The sequence below is a fragment of the Chaetodon auriga genome, chromosome 6 (genome assembly GCF_051107435.1).
Source record: "Chaetodon auriga isolate fChaAug3 chromosome 6, fChaAug3.hap1, whole genome shotgun sequence".
In the NCBI taxonomy this organism is placed as follows: Eukaryota; Metazoa; Chordata; class Actinopteri; order Chaetodontiformes; family Chaetodontidae; genus Chaetodon; species Chaetodon auriga.
This window is the reverse complement of record NC_135079.1, coordinates 13037071-13054462: the sequence shown is the minus strand read 5'-3', so window position 1 is coordinate 13054462 and position 17392 is coordinate 13037071. Positions and strand designations below refer to the sequence as shown.

Sequence of the window (17392 nt, the reverse complement as noted above, 5' to 3'; positions counted from 1 at the left end):
GAAAGTAAAAATCAAGCTTGTGCCAAGTCCACACCCTTCTGAGGCTCATTTAACACAAACACCCGCCCCATCCGATTCATATCAGAACCACATGGAAACAAACAACTCTTCAGTCTGCTCTTGTCATTTGCAGACAGTGGCTACTGAAAAATCTAAAATTATTATCAGCTGATGAATTTTCCCTGTATGCCAGGACAGGACAGGCAGGACTGAAAGATGACCGCATCAGATGCAAGGTGGGACAGCAGATTGAAAACAAAAAAATGTCCTCAGCTCAAATTCAATTCAACCTGAACTTGGGGCAGTCACTAATCAATCATATTGACTTTCCATTTATCAAAGCGGGGTCTCTGCAAAGTGTGGAGTCTCCCTCTGTTCAGGATCACGTTAGCTGGAGATGCACCAGTCCACCTTTTTCCAGTTCTGATCCGATACAGCAAGTTGCTGTGTTGCTTTTCTGCGTTTCAAGACTAAAATATCTGAAAACTAAAGGCATGGTGAGTTAGACAACTGCTACTAGCTTACTCAGTTGCAGACAGTCTCATGTTACATTGGGGCAGGGTCATGGTCCAGAGCAAGCTCCCTCTCCAAGAATTCTGGGAGACAAAAAATAGGACGACTACTGGATATCTTGGTAGAACTGTTTAATTTATCAATTTGTGCTGCAACATTGCATTATTCTATATTTATAGTCTGTTATCTGCTGAGTGAATCACATCAGTATCGGCACCTGATAGAAATACTGGTTCAGGTTGTTCAGCTCAGTTCCTGTCTGACACCTTTACATGATGCTTGGAGTACTTGGGGATAATTACTGATTAACTTGGAGACAGGAGCAACATGTTGCTGACCAGTTGGACATAAGTTAATCTCATGTTCATTGCCCTCTCTAGGACCAGGCTGAGGCTGGGGGGCGGCCGCCATGTCCGGCCTGCAGCACGCCGTACAGTGAACGTCTCTGGGTCATTCAGCTCGCAGCACAGCAGATTGCTGTCACACATGGCGCACACAGTTCATTACAGTGATGCAGAGGAGCCGCGGCTGGCTGGTGAACATTTACTGCAACGCCGTTTATCATCTTGAGATAAAACAAACTGGTGTTGCTAGGCAAACCCAGCATGCAGCTTATGGCAGGGACGGAAAAACCCATTTAGAATCTAATCCTTCAAGATGACATTAACATGCGCTGAGTTTAAGTAGCTTATATAAACGCCCTACTGCAGCAACTGTTTGGAGTCGGAGCATTTTAGCAGGAATGTTGACAAGTCTCTCGAGGATCCCTCTGAGACCTTTGTCACTGGTTTTTCCTAACAAACCTGAAACTAAATTTATCCCCGCAGAGCTGAAGTGAACACAACATGATGAAATATATCATTAGGAAATTGGTGGAATATGGAGCTTTGAAATAATACACAGTAGCTGCGGTAAAAGCCAAAGCTAAGGCCTGAAAATAAAATAGAAACAGCAAAAATGCAGGGATACGAAAGGCAAATTCTTCCTTTGCTTTCCCTTTCCAGGTAGAAGCGGTTATCTTGTCTCAGGCCACAACGGAAAAAAAGGACCTTTGTGTTTCCCCACAGCCAGTCTGTCATTCCTAGTTTGGTAGTTTGGCTGTGTGTGAGAGAGAGAGAGACAAAGACAGCAGAGAGAGAGAGAGAGAGAGAGAGAGAGAGAGAGAGAGAGAGAGAGAGAGCAGGCATGTCTGCTACAGCTGCTCTGACAGGCTTGTGTTCGACAGTAAAACTCAGAGGCACTTCATGTTCTCTGCTGCTGCGTTCTGTGACTGCTGCCTGTCAAGGCTGTACCAAGTTGTAAAGTCCGACTGAAATCCCAATTAGTCATCCTCTTGGCTGTTAATATTTATTCAGTATGGAACTGAAGAAAAAAGGTCTTTGGGGGATATCAGAAATGCTCCTTCAGCATTCAAGCCTCTGAGTGGGTGAGCTGGTGTTTGACTGACAACGTGAACAGACTGTAGTTTCGTTAGCAGGGGTAGTGAAGAACAAGGATCACAACATTTAACGTGTAAATTCAGCAGCGTTGACATTAGCAGGGATGTTTGTTCAGCGTTCCACAGCTGATGAGGCTACGAGCTAGCCAAACTGACATTAGCTACGCACGCTTTCCCTGAGGTTTGTTTGGTAACTCAAGATGCGTCTTTATCTGTAGAAAAGAGTGTTATATTAGCTGAAATATTGGCTAAAAGGCTCATTTGGACTGCTCAAAATCGGTGGCTCTTTCTGTATTAAGGAGATGGCTGCTGTCCGGCAGCTTTATGCAAACACACTTTATAAGAAGCTAATTTGATAAAGACATTCTTTGACTATGCACACGGAGGACCAACGACCTTTCAAATGCAAAGACAGGAAGCACTTTATGAAAACAATGAACGTAAAATGTAAATGTCTTTCCTTGGGTGCTGATATCTGTATTTTTTTTGTGCCACACTAGTTTGTTGGGTGCAGGCACGGCAACGTTGGTCCGTCAGTCCACCGTTTGGTGCAGAGTGAAATATCTTAACAATATCTAACATTGACATTTTGCCTAAAGCACCACAGTGCCTCAGTAGTCTCACAGAGTCACTGGCATGGCTGCCGTGAGCACAGGACATATACATGTAGGACTGGCTCACTTTTTCCAGGAAAAGAAGCTGCTTCCATCAGTACTTCTGAATCTGATCATACATTTCTTATATTTATTATGCAACAAGAAACGTCCACATGTCCAAATCTGTGGGATTTTCTATACATGACCCTGATGAATGAATTAATGTCATCCTTTCACTCTCCACCATCTGCACTGTACCACAGGCACTGCATACTGTACATTATACTTTCATGAAGAAACTGAAGCTGTTTAAAAGGTTCTGAAACGTGCTGAGGCAGCGGGTGGAGTTTGCGCTGTATGACACACGACATCAGCTCTAAAGCCGTCTCTGTGTGTCCTGTACAGTATATTTATGCAGTCAGGGGTCCTGTGGGAAGAGCCAGAATTAGCAGTGGATAGTGAAAGGTCATGGAGCAGTGGGAACAGAGATCCTGTTGACGCAATCTGTCCAATCATATTTATTTCCTTTGGCCAGAGACAAGTGCCTACGTCTAGACTTGGGAAACAAACCAAAACGACACGATTCCATAAAATACATGCGTTTATGCTTGACACTGCTTTTAAAGTTTGACAGTGGTGGTGATGGTGTTCAAAATGTTTTTTTTGAGAAGTGCTTTGTTTCAAGAAGAACATGCACCACTTAGCAGCACAGTCCTGAAAAAATCCTAACAGTGACATTGAACACATCTTCACCAGACAGAGACAAAAAGCTCTCTGAAGAGTCACAGCCGACGTTGCTTGAGTGTGTTTTACAGCTGTTTAAACAGCAGTAAGCCGTGTCTGCTGCAGCATACACAGTAAAAAGAGGCAGTCGCAGCCTCTGGAGGAGTTGTTTTTCACAGGCCTGTGTGGTATGCATGTGCGTCCCGGCCCACTCAGACCCACCTCATGGCTGGCTGGTTGGCATTCCTGCCTCGCTCTGTAATTATGGCTCCTCTCCAGGCCTCTCGGCTCTGCCCTGCCGGCACCGCCATGCTCTTAAAGGGTGGGACTTGAGACTACTGAAGGTTCGCACTTTTCACCTGGCCATTTAGCTCAGACTGTAATTGTAAGACTAACACATCACCCGGTGAAAATGTGCGCTGACAACAACACGCGACAGTTGGAGGGGGGACAGCTTCAATTACACTTGGTGCCGTGTATCATGAATCGGGGTTAATCATGATGTTTTTTTCACCTTGTGCTGGACTTAAAATGATCTGATATCACATCATTAAAGTGAATTAAAGAATTGCTGTCTCCCATTGAGTGTGTGAAGAAGGTTCAACACTTAAAGCTGTGAAATAGTCCACATGCCAAACAGCATGAAGATACACATTTGTCATCTGGCAGCGTTAAAATGAGAGCACAGTGGTAGCTTCTCTTCACGTGTTCATACTGCACATCTGTCTGCAGCTGTTGTGAGAAATGTGTCACGTTTCTGGTGTCAGATTTGAAAGGTGTGTTTCTCTCTGATTCTTCTTCAAACCACTCTTAAACTCCCCCTCAAACCTTCTGCAGTACCTATCAATCGAGACCAAATAACACGAGCGAGCTGACGGATTGATCCACTTTCACGTTTGGCAAATCCACCAATAAAGATACACGGATCTTACTTTTTGTCAAATGATCTTGTGATGTTGTGGGACTTATTCCTCAGGTGTGTTTACAGTGAATTAAAAATGCCTTATAATAGTGGAAGCCTACAGAGGTTGTGCAAAACCTACAGGAAACATGTAAAAAATATTTGGCATGCGATGCAATAAGTGTTGCATGCCAAGCAAAAGTCTTTTTAAACAAAACTTTCTGTTACTGCTTTGACAATGTGAACTTGTTGATGTAAACTGATGAATAATCCAAATATATTATCAGTATGTGAAAGGAAATCTCAGAGAATTTCACACAATCTACTCCATTCATGCAGCTGGGGGCACATGACATGCCTGCAGCAGAAGGATTAGGACGATCAGCTGAGCGCGACTCAATACCACATTGTTCCTCGCTGCTCACCGCTTGTTTTTCCTCCAACTCTCCTTGCAGCTTATCAGAGGAGGACAGAACCAAATCCCCCCCACCTCCCTCAACCCCCCATACGCCTGCCAAACTTCAATCACTCACAGACCACTTCCCACCGTAAACTGCTAGCAAGCCACTACGGTGGTGCCAAATCGTCAAAGCCTGTTTACTTTACTGTCTACTTTTTCAGACACTTTATTGTTTGAAACAAAACTCGAGGTGCTTTTTTTTGTAAAAAGCCACTCGTGTTCAGGACAAATAAACACAACAAATGGCAATTAAGAAAATCAGCTTTGGGCTTGAGATTACAGAGGACACTGCTGCCTTTGTTCGCAGGTCACATCTGTATTGGAGTGACAAAAGGCAGCCACACAGCAAGCTGCTGTGTGAATGCATCAGAAAAGGGTGAGTGCCAGCCTGAACTCATCCTCCATTCAGGCTCTCATTGTCTCTGCTCCGCACTGATAACAAACAGCAAACACTATGCAGACACATCTCATCTACTCCATCAAAGGCTGATGTAGCAGTCCGGACAACAAACGAGCACGTCCCCGTCAAAACAAGGAAACATACTATTAAATGGATTTGCGGCTGTGGTTCGCGGGTAACTCCTCTGCCCGTATGACCAACACTGCAGGAACATTAGCCTCTGAGAGCTGAACTTTAAAGGAATAGTTTGGGAAAAATGCTTATTTGCTCTCTTGTGAAAAGTTAGACGATTGATACCACTCTGTCTGTTGAGCCTCTTTCACACAGTTACCAATTACTCAGTGGGATAACTTTCAAGGCAGTGTTGGTGATGTTCACTATGTACACATGCAGCATTCTGGAGCATTTCCACGTTGATCCTTCCTACATATGCCATGGCAATGCCGGAGAGGATGGGGCAAGGAGCACTCCAGCAGATGGCTGTAATGCAACACAGACACCAACCGCCATAAAACTCAACAGAAGAAGAAGATGGGGCAAGATCGGAAGATGCCTCTTATTATTTTCAGGAACATTCATTTTATAATCAAGTAAGTAAAAGGTTCACTTGCTCCACCTAAAAGCGTCTTCCATCAGACGGACGTAGCCCTTCATGTGCTTGTCCCTGCAGTGTTACTGCTTTCTTTCACAACACAGCCTACCAGCATTTTAACTGAAATCTTGCTTGGTCTGACTGGTGGAAGAGAATAACCCTGAATATCAATCCCTGCTCCCATTCACACCCGACGCCATGCAGGAAATGTTCCTGCACATTTCAGGGGTGGTGCAAAGTGTGAAAGGGGTTTATTGTAAACATGTGGCAGGAGCATGCAGCCAGTTTATGATTAAGACATCTACCAGCCATGAAATAGTCCTGCACGTAATTCCCCGTGAAACTGCAAATTATTGTTGTTACATGTTGGTTTTTGTATAGAGTAAATATTAGATAAAATGGGCTGGTGAATGATTTTAGCAGCTATCTATTGGTCTTCTATATGCAGAATATGTGTTTAATTAGCATAGTAACACGTCTCACTAAATATCTGATGTGGATTCCAAGAAAAGGCTCCAGAACTGAGAATCTCTGCATGGCTTAATGAGCCAAGTACTAAAGCTACCTTCTGTATACCAAAATAGGAAAAATATACATATCACAGCAAATACACATATCCCTAAACAGCCATTGTGTATTCAGAAGTTTGCACAGAAAGCACTTTGAATGCACCTTTAATCCTCGAAGAGCCACATCAGCAGCATCTTGCCTTTGAGAGAGGATTGAGTGAAGCAGAGACATTTAACCTGTATGTGGCCTCTTCGCCACTGAAACCGCTGTAATGGAGATTAAAAAGCTCCGAGATCTGCTCACCTGGCACTCACGTGAACAGGCCTGAGCTTGTAACAAAGGGAAATGGTGTGCAGTCGGAGAGCATACATATGCGTACTGTGTTGACACAAATTATGCAAATATCACACCTGAAGACGATGTACCGACATGTTCATGTTTAACTTTTGGCAGTACCGGTTTTACTTGACATGAGAAATCAGTGTTGGAGCCAATGCATTTTCAATTTCCAGTGAAATAATCATTTCATTGAAGGCTAATTTCATTCAGGCAAAGAATCTCAAACATTCCTTCAGCAGTAACAATCTTTTTTTTTCCCCCAACAGAGTAGGTACAATCTGGATTTTTAACACTTTGTACATATAGTTCTGTGAATGTGGCTCACCTATATAGAGTGATGAGTCTTTCTTTTTCACGTGATCATCAATATAGGACACCCCCAGGGGCTGCACCGGCGTGGCTCCGATCCCCAGCAGGACCTGGGCTCCGATCAGCAGCAGGTACATCATGTTGGTATTGGCCTTGTTGGTGCACGCAGCATCCTCAGCCAGCTGGGCGTCACTGCTGCTGGCGTTGGAGCAAACATCCCGACCCATGTCAGTCCTCCGCATTTCCCCGATCTCATACTGATTAGTTAGAAACTCAGGCAGAGCTGAGAGAAGGGCGCCGAGCGCCATGACGATGCCGCCGCAGCCGATTAGACGGGGTCGATGTGCTTTCGCCCCAAAGTAGCTGACAAACAGGATCAGTGCCAGGTTGCCTATCTCAAAGCTGCTGGCTATCACTCCCACGTCAGCACTCTGCAGGTTGAACCGCCGCTCCAGGGTGGTCAGCACACTCACCTGAAAACAAGAGCGGGACACAAAATCAAACCAGGCTCATGGGAGTGACGCTGAATGAAACAAAAATGGTTGCATTTATACAAACATTTAGAAAACCAACACGTGGGAATCTAACGTCACCAAGAATGAGAAAATTCATCCCATGGTTTGTTAATGTACAGCATCATAAGCATTTGAACCCTATGACTTTTACACCTGGAAATAACCTGCAGTTTGGATCTGCATGTGCTATCTGGAAAAGGAAAAACATGTCTAAATGCAGATGTAAATACACGCAGAACACACTGCGATTGGATGAGACAGTTCACATGTAAAAGCTGTCAGACTGGCACCTCGGCCGGATGGGAATGCACAGCGTGACCACATTCTTAAGAAAGCCGTCCAGCAAGTTGAGAAGCTTAATAATAACATAATGTATCCGGATACAGAGCACATATTCCCACCAGGTGGAAATGGAGCCTGTATTTGATTCTGTTGGACATGCGTGTTTTCATCATCAGTCACGCCGTTTTAAACTGTGCCTTTCCATTGGAATACCCCGGACAACAAGCTGTTCAGATGTTCCACACTGTGGCTCCTCCCTGGAAACAGGCCTCTGTTTCTGATTAGCCTGGCACTGCAGCACTGACTTCCATGGCTTCAGTGAGAACGGCTCATCAGGAGCTTCCCTCTCTTTCACCAGCTGTCATCCACACAAGAGCCAGAGCCTACCAGTAACTTCCAGCTGAAGCAGACACAACAAAAAGGCTGTTCACCCCAGTTCAGGTTTTTGTTCAACTGTAACTGCCAGTGGTCAGAGATCAAATAACGGGACAATATTTCTTTTCAGGCAGTGAGCACGTTAACTGTGTTAGACATTAAAGCTGCAGAAGGCATCAATTGAGCTGCCTCGCATCACTCCGCTAACCCCCTCCCACCAAATCCACAAATTCGAATGGTTGCAGAATGCTGCCCTGCGAAACCTCATGCTTCGTAGGGTCTGTTCTCCACGGCGTGAGCCTCAACATGACCCCGGTAACTCTCGCCATGAGTTGTCTTCTCAAAGACGCCCCTCCAGCACTTCATGGCCAGAAGGCAAAGTGCCCCAGGCTTCAGAGGCGACCGCTACGCTGTTTAACAGCAGCATGAGAGGGAAGTACACCACACACACATCACTGCTCCCCATCAAAAGTTATTCCCCACTGTTCACCATCACGCCTCTTTGCTACTTGTCGATACAAACGCCATAGACATCGAACGCAATGAGCCCGGCGCTGTGAGTGGTCGCACACATTTTGTACGATACGCTGTTGCAGACATAGGACATACTGGATGTTTATTTATCAAAGTTGTATCATTTTCTGCCGTTAAAACAGGTTTTCACATTCTGATAGATAGGTCTGGCTATGCAAGACTAGGCTAAGGGATGTCCAAGGGTTGCAGAACAGCCAATAGGGATGCTCTCTCTCTGAAATGACCTGTAATTGGCTCCAAGTCTTGTTGAAGTCTAGTTTTCTCTCAGACCACTTGAATTACAATATGCTGAAAGTTTATTATGGACTTTTTGCCCAGTGACGCTAAAAATAAACTAGCACAGCTTTAAGTCCATCATTATATTTCAAAGTAAAGACTTCATCATGAATCTGTTGTGAAGCAGAGATGTGCTTGCTTGTGGGAACAGTCTATCTGTGCCATGTGAAGCACTGTCTCACATTTTAAAAGTTATCAAGCTATTTTTGGATCTGTCCCAACTGTCCTTGAAAGGGCATCACAATTTTCCATTTCCCAAGTGGCTCCGTTAAAGCGTTTTGATTGAGCTCTAAAAAAAGCGTCCTGCCAACACAAACATGCCCTTCTAAAAAGAGGGACTCCAAGATGAATTAACTTGTGGTTTCACTGTTGGAAACTTTTCCCATCAGTTGCTCAATTATGCTAACATATGTACACAGTTGGATTGGATTTGAATGGGTTCAAATAAGGAAATGACTTTTGAGGCGTCGTGCTTTTACAAGGTTCAAGGTTCATGTATTTGTCATTCTACAACACAGGGTTGCACAATAAAATGGAAGTTACAACCTTTTTATAATACACAAGAAAAACTATTTTTATGGTGGAGTGCAGGATGAGTGGAGTCTCACAGCCTGAGGAAAGAAGCTGCCCTGTAGTCTGGTGGTAGCAGACACTTCCTACCAATGATGTTCTGGCCGATTTTAATCACCTGCTGCAGAGCCCTGCTGTCCTGGGCTGCGACACAAACCATGCCAATTCTTAATGTTTCCAGTCAGGGTGCTTTCTATCTCTCCTCTGTAAAAGCTGACTAGGGCTTCAGAATGATGATACAGCCAGTTCTGAGCTCTCTTAAACAGGGCGTGAGACGTGAGGCGACCTTGACAGGGTCCTCCCAGGAACTGAAAACTGTTCACCTGCTCCACCCCGCTCTGTTAATATACACTGGGGCCTATGACTTCACCTCCTTTATCTAAAAAACAATGATCAGCTCGTTGGTTTTGCCGACGTGGAGGTGACAGATCAAAAGTACTGGTTTTTGTCATGCAGTTACACTTGAATTGTACCTTTAATTCGACATGAAGTGTCACACTTTGCTGCAAGAGGTTATAAAGGATTAAGTTTTCCTCTGACATTACAGTCTGTACTGAGGCAGAGAAGAAACTCTGTACCCTTCAGTCCCTTCTGACACCGGTTATTAAAATATGATCTGTTACTAAAAATGCTATCCAAACATTTATACACCTGATCACACCCTTGCCGCATGCTTCAACGCTGACTATACTTCAGTCTGTTCTCTATACTCCTCTTTGAGACCTGATTTAATGCACAAAAAGGCTAGTAGATGAGCAGACGTCATTGTCAACAATAACAAACATTGTACATCCTGTTTGCTTTGTCATTAGAGTTGAAAAGAAGTTGTCCTCTGTGACTTTCGGGAAGCAGAAGTGACAGCAGGTCACTCCTGCAGCTGCTCTGAACACAACTGCAGTGACTCCTTCAGAGCAGATCAAAGCGTGGGGAGGATGATTGTTAGGAGCGGTTCGTGCCTTTGGTGCCTCTGGTGAAGTTGAGTGGATAGAAAACTTCAGAATGAGTCATGACGTCTCTGCCCCTTGGGTGGCTCCTTCTCACAAATGCAACACACTGGACGGACGGCGTTTACGCCTGGCCGGCTCCGCCCGGCTGGGGTCCGATCGCAACACTGTCTCATCCAGTTCTTCGAAACGATGCCAAGCCCCAACAACCTGCTGACACTGTGGCTTCAGCTCCCCACAGACAGCAACACTGCAACAAGGTATAGCAGAGAAGCCGTCATCCAATCCAATCACATCCCATCCCGTTATGGGAGGCCCGAGCGAGCGGTGTGACTGACGGCTTCGGCGCAGCTCAGCAGTGGAAACATTCGGGATGAGTTAAGCCACTTTCAACATGTTTGTCCACTTCCACTCTGACTTAAACGGGCAGCTTTCCAGGAGGATTAAACCAAGAATAAATTATATAGGAAAAATCGAGCGCATACTCGTCAGTGGTCACAGCCACATTTTCTCAAACTGTGGAAATGTTTAATCTGTTGCATGGCAACAAAACAAAGCACGTCATGCTGTGTGACATCCCATCAGCTAGCAGAGGAACGAGTCTGAGCACCAGGAATCCCAGCTTCCACAAACTGTATCAGTCTCTACCGACAGGGTCTGTATTATCAGCTGGCAGAAAAAAAGCAGCTCAATGCCGATGTTCACTTCAGCACATTAACGTTTAGCACTGACGTGAAACTGCTGAAATGGTGCTATTTGTGAAGGCAAAGCAGCTGTTAATAACCGAAGCCTTGGCTATTCTGAATCATTTCCACTCAGTTTTATGGGGTGTAACCTGCTGAAGGTTGACTAAAGGTTAGCTAAAGGTACTTTAACGGCTCTGAAAAAGCCATTTTAAAGAGCTGTTTTACAGCAGTCTAAAAGAAGCTTCATCTATAGTCTAACCTGTGTCCGTGCAGTGTATTTTATACTTTTAAGCTTCCTTTAACCTTATTTTTGGTGCACGAGAAAACTTTACACATGCACATTCTTTAGTTCTTGCATATGTGTGTGAGAAAAACATCAGATAAATTATTAGTAGATTTTGAAAAACTGCCTAATTATTGATTCTGAACATCGATAATGTGACTGCTCACTCATCACTTTGGACTTTCATCACTTTCTCAAGGGCACCTGACGTCAGGTAATCTGGTAATGGCTACACCTTCACGCTCTTCAGTGGACAAAGCCCAAGGCTGAAACACCAATAATAAAGGCCCTGGATGATGTATGTTTTGATATATTCTTTCTATTAACCTGAAACAACAACGAATTGTTGGACATATAACCATAAACATCATTAATAAATGAATAAAATGACTTGTTAAGCCATTTCTGAACAAACAGATGTTTTTTATTAGACCACAGGTATTAATATTGATATCTAATGTGGACCTCTCTCTCTGTCTGACTCTCAGCTGACTCAGTGCGACCACGGTTTGACAGGTTTGCTCAGCTGAGACGAGTACAGTTCAGGTTCAGGTGTTAGTTGCACGTTGCAGCTCAAGCTCTGAAGTGTCAGATTTGGTTCTTATCATGGAAGTGTTACAATAACCAACAGAGCTTAGACGCTCAGGTGCTGCATACTCAAAAGTCACAAATAGAGCTTACCAGGGCTTAAAATCTCATACCAACGCCTTCAATTCCAGGCTGATGCAATTACCGAAGAGAAGTGTGAGTTGGGCAACACTGATGCTTGAATGTAAACGGCTTCTTTCGGTACATTTTAGAGTCCTCTGGTGTCAAAAGGCTACTAAATAAAATATTCAGAGGCGCGAACTACATCTGCACAGCACAGACCAACCAGGTCACCACCTGCTGAAATGACTCATTCATGAAATTGTTTAGCTCAGATGTCGATTTTCAATCAAGAGGCCATCAGTTCTCTCCTACTGACACAAAGTGACTCTCCTGTCACAAAACCCCAAATCAAGCAGAGAGGTGCACTCACTCCTGTGCAGGTTTACTGTCTGTTCACTTGCAGTCAGGCTGCTAAATCAGGACACCCAGCATGCTGCTAAGTGTCTTGTGCTGTAAGCAGCTCAGAGAAAGCAAGGAGACTATGATAGTTGAGTTTTGTCCCTTCACTGCCAGCAAACTCTTAAGTCCCATCATCCAATCAGAAATAGCGTAGCTCATGCAGGTCGACACCAGTTAACCAGATTGTCACTGAACTCGGCACCTAATGTCCTACCCAATGTAAATGAAGCTCAATGTAAATGAGCTAGAAAGAGGCCAGAGAACTTGTGTGTTTGTGTGCGGAAATGATCCCAAACCTCACCTGAAGCTCCAGGTTTATTGTTCAAAGTGTTTGAACAGGTGTCCAAAACCAACCTGCCATAAAAAAGCAGAACAACGACACTGCCTGTTTCATCAGAAACAGCTGATAAAGAGGAAGAACGTCCTCTATAGCTGACTCTGAGCTGCACCGCCGTGCTCTGTCACTGCGGGATGCTTGATGCTCAGCAGGTCCACTTAACAGAGAAGATAAGATGTTCCACTCCAAATATGGCCAAGGCATTTGGGGGTTTAGTCTATTAATTGCGAGTGATTCTTGGAGAATAAACATTGTTAATGTTGAAACTAAATGTTCACAGTGGTTGCCGGAGGCAGAGGAGCTCCTCTGGGACACTTAGAGGAATATTTTGGAGCACTTCTGGGAGCCTTGTCCCACAAAAACTATATTAAAATCTCAGCATGCGTTCTGATTTTTCTGTTTTGATGTTTTCCCTGTAACCGAATCATGAAAACACACATTTTCATATAAAGAGAAGACGCATTTAAAGCCTTATTTGTATAAAGTGATGTAATATATTGTCAGTGTGGATAATAGTTAAAGTGAAAGGGACAGTAAAACTAAAAAAGAAACAGGAAATAAAAGAGATGGGAGGGGAGTCCTTGACCTTGAATGACATTTTTGGTAAAATCAGCCAATTACTGCCTCTTTAAACATTCTAAGACTACTATCATTAATACTAACCAGAGCTTTAAGGTCGCCCTTTAGTTGTTGCTGCCTGGTGGATTAAAAAAGGGCTCAGTTTGAACTGTGATAAAGAAAAATGAAGACATAACGACACACAAACAGCAGCATATTTTCTTATAACTAACAAACTGAGCAGCATGTAACGTGTCCTGCAGGCTGTACTTCACTGTGCAGCAGAGACGTTTCTATGTCCTGTCATTGCTCTGCTGCACGTTATTTAGTTCAAAGCGTGCAAGAGCAGCAGGAACCCCACACGCGAAGCCCAGACCCGGATCACACGAGTCTGCCTACGGTCTACGGTAACAGGGTCTGAGCCCACAGTCCTGCATGAGCTTTGGCTGTGCTGCACTCACCAGGTATGCTCCGACGGTGCCCTGTGCCAACATGAGGGCGCATTCCGATATCAGGAATATCTTGATATTTGAGAAGCATGAGGAGTTTTTGCGGAGGCCGTCTCCTTCCAGCATGTCCCCGCCGCTCCGGTCCGAGTCCCGGTGCTTCTTCACCTGCATCCTCTCTTACTTTTTTTTACCCACACAGCACTGCGAGAAACCGAAACACAAGGCAGGATGACCGCGGGAAGACACTGGCTGGTACAGTGTTTCGCTTTCTCCCCCGAAGGCTACATTCGCGGTGCCCCTTTGTCGCAGTTTCTCCTGATTCTACAGTCGCTCTTCTTACATCGGACAAGCTACGAAAACACACATCCAAACTCAGCGGGGCTCCGCCGCTCGTCTGCGCCTAAACATTGGCTCCGCGTCGACGCGCAGGAGCATGTGAACTCCCTGAAGGTGTTTGCAAAGGCACAAGTGAGCCACGGGCGCGCAAAGCTCTGTCACATCGCATGTTTCCGTCGCGGGGTTTCGTTGGTTTCAGCTGCAGGTGACGGGTCCGGTTACAGGCTCCGTCTTCTCCTCTAACTCCTGCCGCTCCGGACTGTCATGGGCTTTCACGCACAATGACTGCTCTCTGTCTCTGCGCTCCCACCTCTCTCCCCGCTGCCCTCCTCCTCTGTGAGCACATGCACGGCCCTAGAGGCGCTGTGCAGCAGCAGCTTCTCCAGTCTGCTCAACTTGCCTCTGACTTGAAAAATCACTACAGTAGTCCTGCGGGACCCAGTGTGTGTGTGTGTGTGTGTGTGTGTGTGTGTGTGTGTGTGTGTGTGTGTGGTTCCTCACAGCGAGTTTAAAGTGATTTGCTGTCATTTTCTGATCATTTGCCCACATTAAATCTACACGGATTATTGTCTGTGAAGTCTCAGAGCTGCTACCAAGGATTATTCTAGGGCTGAAGCAATCTGAGGGTAGCTGATATTGATGAGTCAATCAGCAGAAAATTAAATTATTTGGCAGATTCTTTCATAATCAGTTAATCGGTCATTTATCAAAGATATGCCTAACTTTCTCTTGTTCAGGCTTCTCCGATGTAAGAATTTGCTCTTTCTCTTTGGATTTTAGACTTGGACAGGTATCTGAAGTGTAGGATTTCCTAGTTTACTCGTTTCTTTATAGACTAATTAATTGATTAATTGAAAAAAATAGATTACAGATCACAGAAACATATTAGCAGATTAGCTCATAATGAAAACAATCCCTCAATCAACCGTCGAGAAGCTGGAACAATCAAATGTTTGGCATTTTTTGCTCGAAAAATGACTTCAAAGAATAATTTGATGTTTTGGGAACGACGTTCCTTTACTTTCTTAGTTAGAGTTAGATGAGGAGATTGGATAAAGACTGGAAAAACACTCCAAACCACCTGTAAAACCAAAATATACTGTCTTGACACATCAGTTTTTGTACAGAGAAACAAGCTATAACGTGTTCGTTCAGGAGCTTTAGAGGTGCTGGAAGGCAAATGATATTACTCTTGGACAGAGCCAGGCTACCTTTTTCCAGTCCTCATGCTAAGCTAAGCTAACCAGCCGCTTACCTGCAGAAACGAGCATGGTATCAATCTTTTCATCTAACTCTCGCCAAGAAAGTGAATGAGCATATTTCCCAAAACAATTCCTTTCAAACAATCAATCAGTTATAAAAATAGTTGGGTGAAGTTGTAGCTGGGGCCGTGATGTTTGCACAGCATGTTTCCAGCATTAATTATTGGATTATCTTGTTGTCAGCGTGTCTGGGATGAGGTATTGCAGTGGCTATGATGCAACGTAACCACATAATGTGATGATGATGGGGTGCAGCTAAACAGGATGATAAGCAAATGTTGTGTAAAGGCTGCGAGAGCCTTTTGCACAGCAGCCGCAGCAGCATGATGACACGTAAAGGTCAAGGAGATGAGCTGGTGATTTGATGAACTGTGAAATATGTTTTTGAACCAAACTGAACATTTAAAAACTGGTCAAACACCACAGTGACATGCAAGATGGTTTATAGGGTTATTATGAGAATGATTAAATATTTGAGATCAGTGCTGTTAGAGCTGAATTTATTAGTTGATAGTTGACGACTTTGATGAGCCAATTGACAGAATATCAACTGGCAAGTATTTTACAGGCAGATATGTAAAATAGTTGCAAGTTCCAGCTTCTCCAGTGACAGCAGAGACAGAGTTTGCTGTTTTTGTCTATTTTTTTCATCGTAAACCAAATATTTTGGGGTTTTGGACTGCTGGTCTAAACAAGACAAATGAAGACATCTTATTGGAAAACTGTGATGCACATTTTTCACTATATTCAATCTTCCAGAACAATTTAGAACTGGAATTTACAACTATTTGTTAAAATTCTCAGCGATTCTCAAAGATACATTTTGAGATCTTAAATACATAATTAAAAAAAAAACATTGTCATATTATCCTCCTGTAAAACACAACAACAGAATGAACATGAACTTAACCCTGTGACAGTGAAAATTGAAATTAATTCATGAAAAGTCTCACACATCGATGTCAAGATGATACGAAAACCCTGGAAAAATTGATTGCAAGGAATGCTCTAAAGTTTAAACCTAAGTTCATCTCCTCTGTCTGACATAGTATCTCCATTTTGGCCCAAATTTGGCTCGCAGTTTGTTTTCCACCTTACCTTTCAGGGATTTTGTAAGATGTTTTTTTCTACTTGACCCACAGTTCCACTCTTACAGTTAACCCGCAGGATGTGAAACAAACTCTCACTTCCTTAAAACTGCAGAAGAATTAATCTACAAAGGCAAATATAATTGATCAGTGCATGATTTAACCGTCAGCGGTGATGCAGGGCGGACCCCTCATTCTCACTCTGGGTTGTGGCAGGTGCCCAATGCAAATTGATCGTCAATCACAGACGCTCCCTCACTCCTGACCAGCACACTCCCACACAGAAATCAGTCCTCCACTTCTGCATGTTGCCTCCTACATTCAGGCTGCAGGGAGAAGCAGACAGTCGACTATCAAGCCTGGAGTTTTTAAAGCTTGAAGCACAAAAACTGTGTGTTACAGCGTTGAAATCCCTTTGAGCGCTGATGTACCAAAACTGAGACAAGTATGTAAAACACTGAAACCTAAACAGACAGTTGGGAGAAATGTAAATCTAATATAGCACTGTTTCTGTCATGTGTTGCTTTCAACAGGACTGTTTGAAACCAAGCAAAGACTAATGGTTCAGAGACCCCACACAGCTGCAACAGCAACCTGTGTGTGTTCAGCACATTCACTGAACACAGTCATTATTCTGTCACAGTGACTCTGTCAGCTAACTGTTGTATTTCATGAATAATAAATCTCCTGTTTGCTTGTCTCTTGCTTTGTCAAACGGTCAAACAATGTCACAACTTTCCGACATCTGTATGACCGTTTATTCAACTTCCCGAAACTGACGTGTGCAGCGTTTATATCCACGTCACGCAGTGATTGGTCAGGTGTGTAGAGGTAAGACACTGCTCTTTGAAGCTCTTTTTCTTTCTTCACACAACAATGTAAAATGTGATTTGACAACACATCATGCTACTAACTGGTTGTTGTCATTAATGGCCCTGCACACCTTCACAGGTGTCTTCAATTATTCTGCCTGATTAGACCTGCACAACTTCATTCTGAAGTTGGGTGCAGATAAGCAGGGAGTTTCATGCTGTCACCAAAGTTAACTATCAATAGTAACAGCATA

At 44.0% G+C, this 17392-nt stretch overlaps 1 protein-coding gene across 1 annotated transcript in view; it reads right to left on the bottom strand.

The window, feature by feature from the left end:
• slco3a1a (solute carrier organic anion transporter family member 3A1a) overlaps positions 1-14393 on the bottom strand; it is a 36077-nt gene extending 21684 nt beyond the window's left edge. The window contains exons 1-2 of the mRNA XM_076733730.1: positions 13653-14393; positions 6798-7254 (exon numbers count right to left, since the gene is read on the bottom strand). Of these exons, the coding sequence (XP_076589845.1) occupies positions 6798-7254; positions 13653-13811 (616 nt within the window). The 5' untranslated portion in view covers positions 13812-14393. The remainder of the gene's footprint in view (positions 1-6797; positions 7255-13652) is intronic.
• Positions 14394-17392: the final 2999 nt, after the last annotated feature.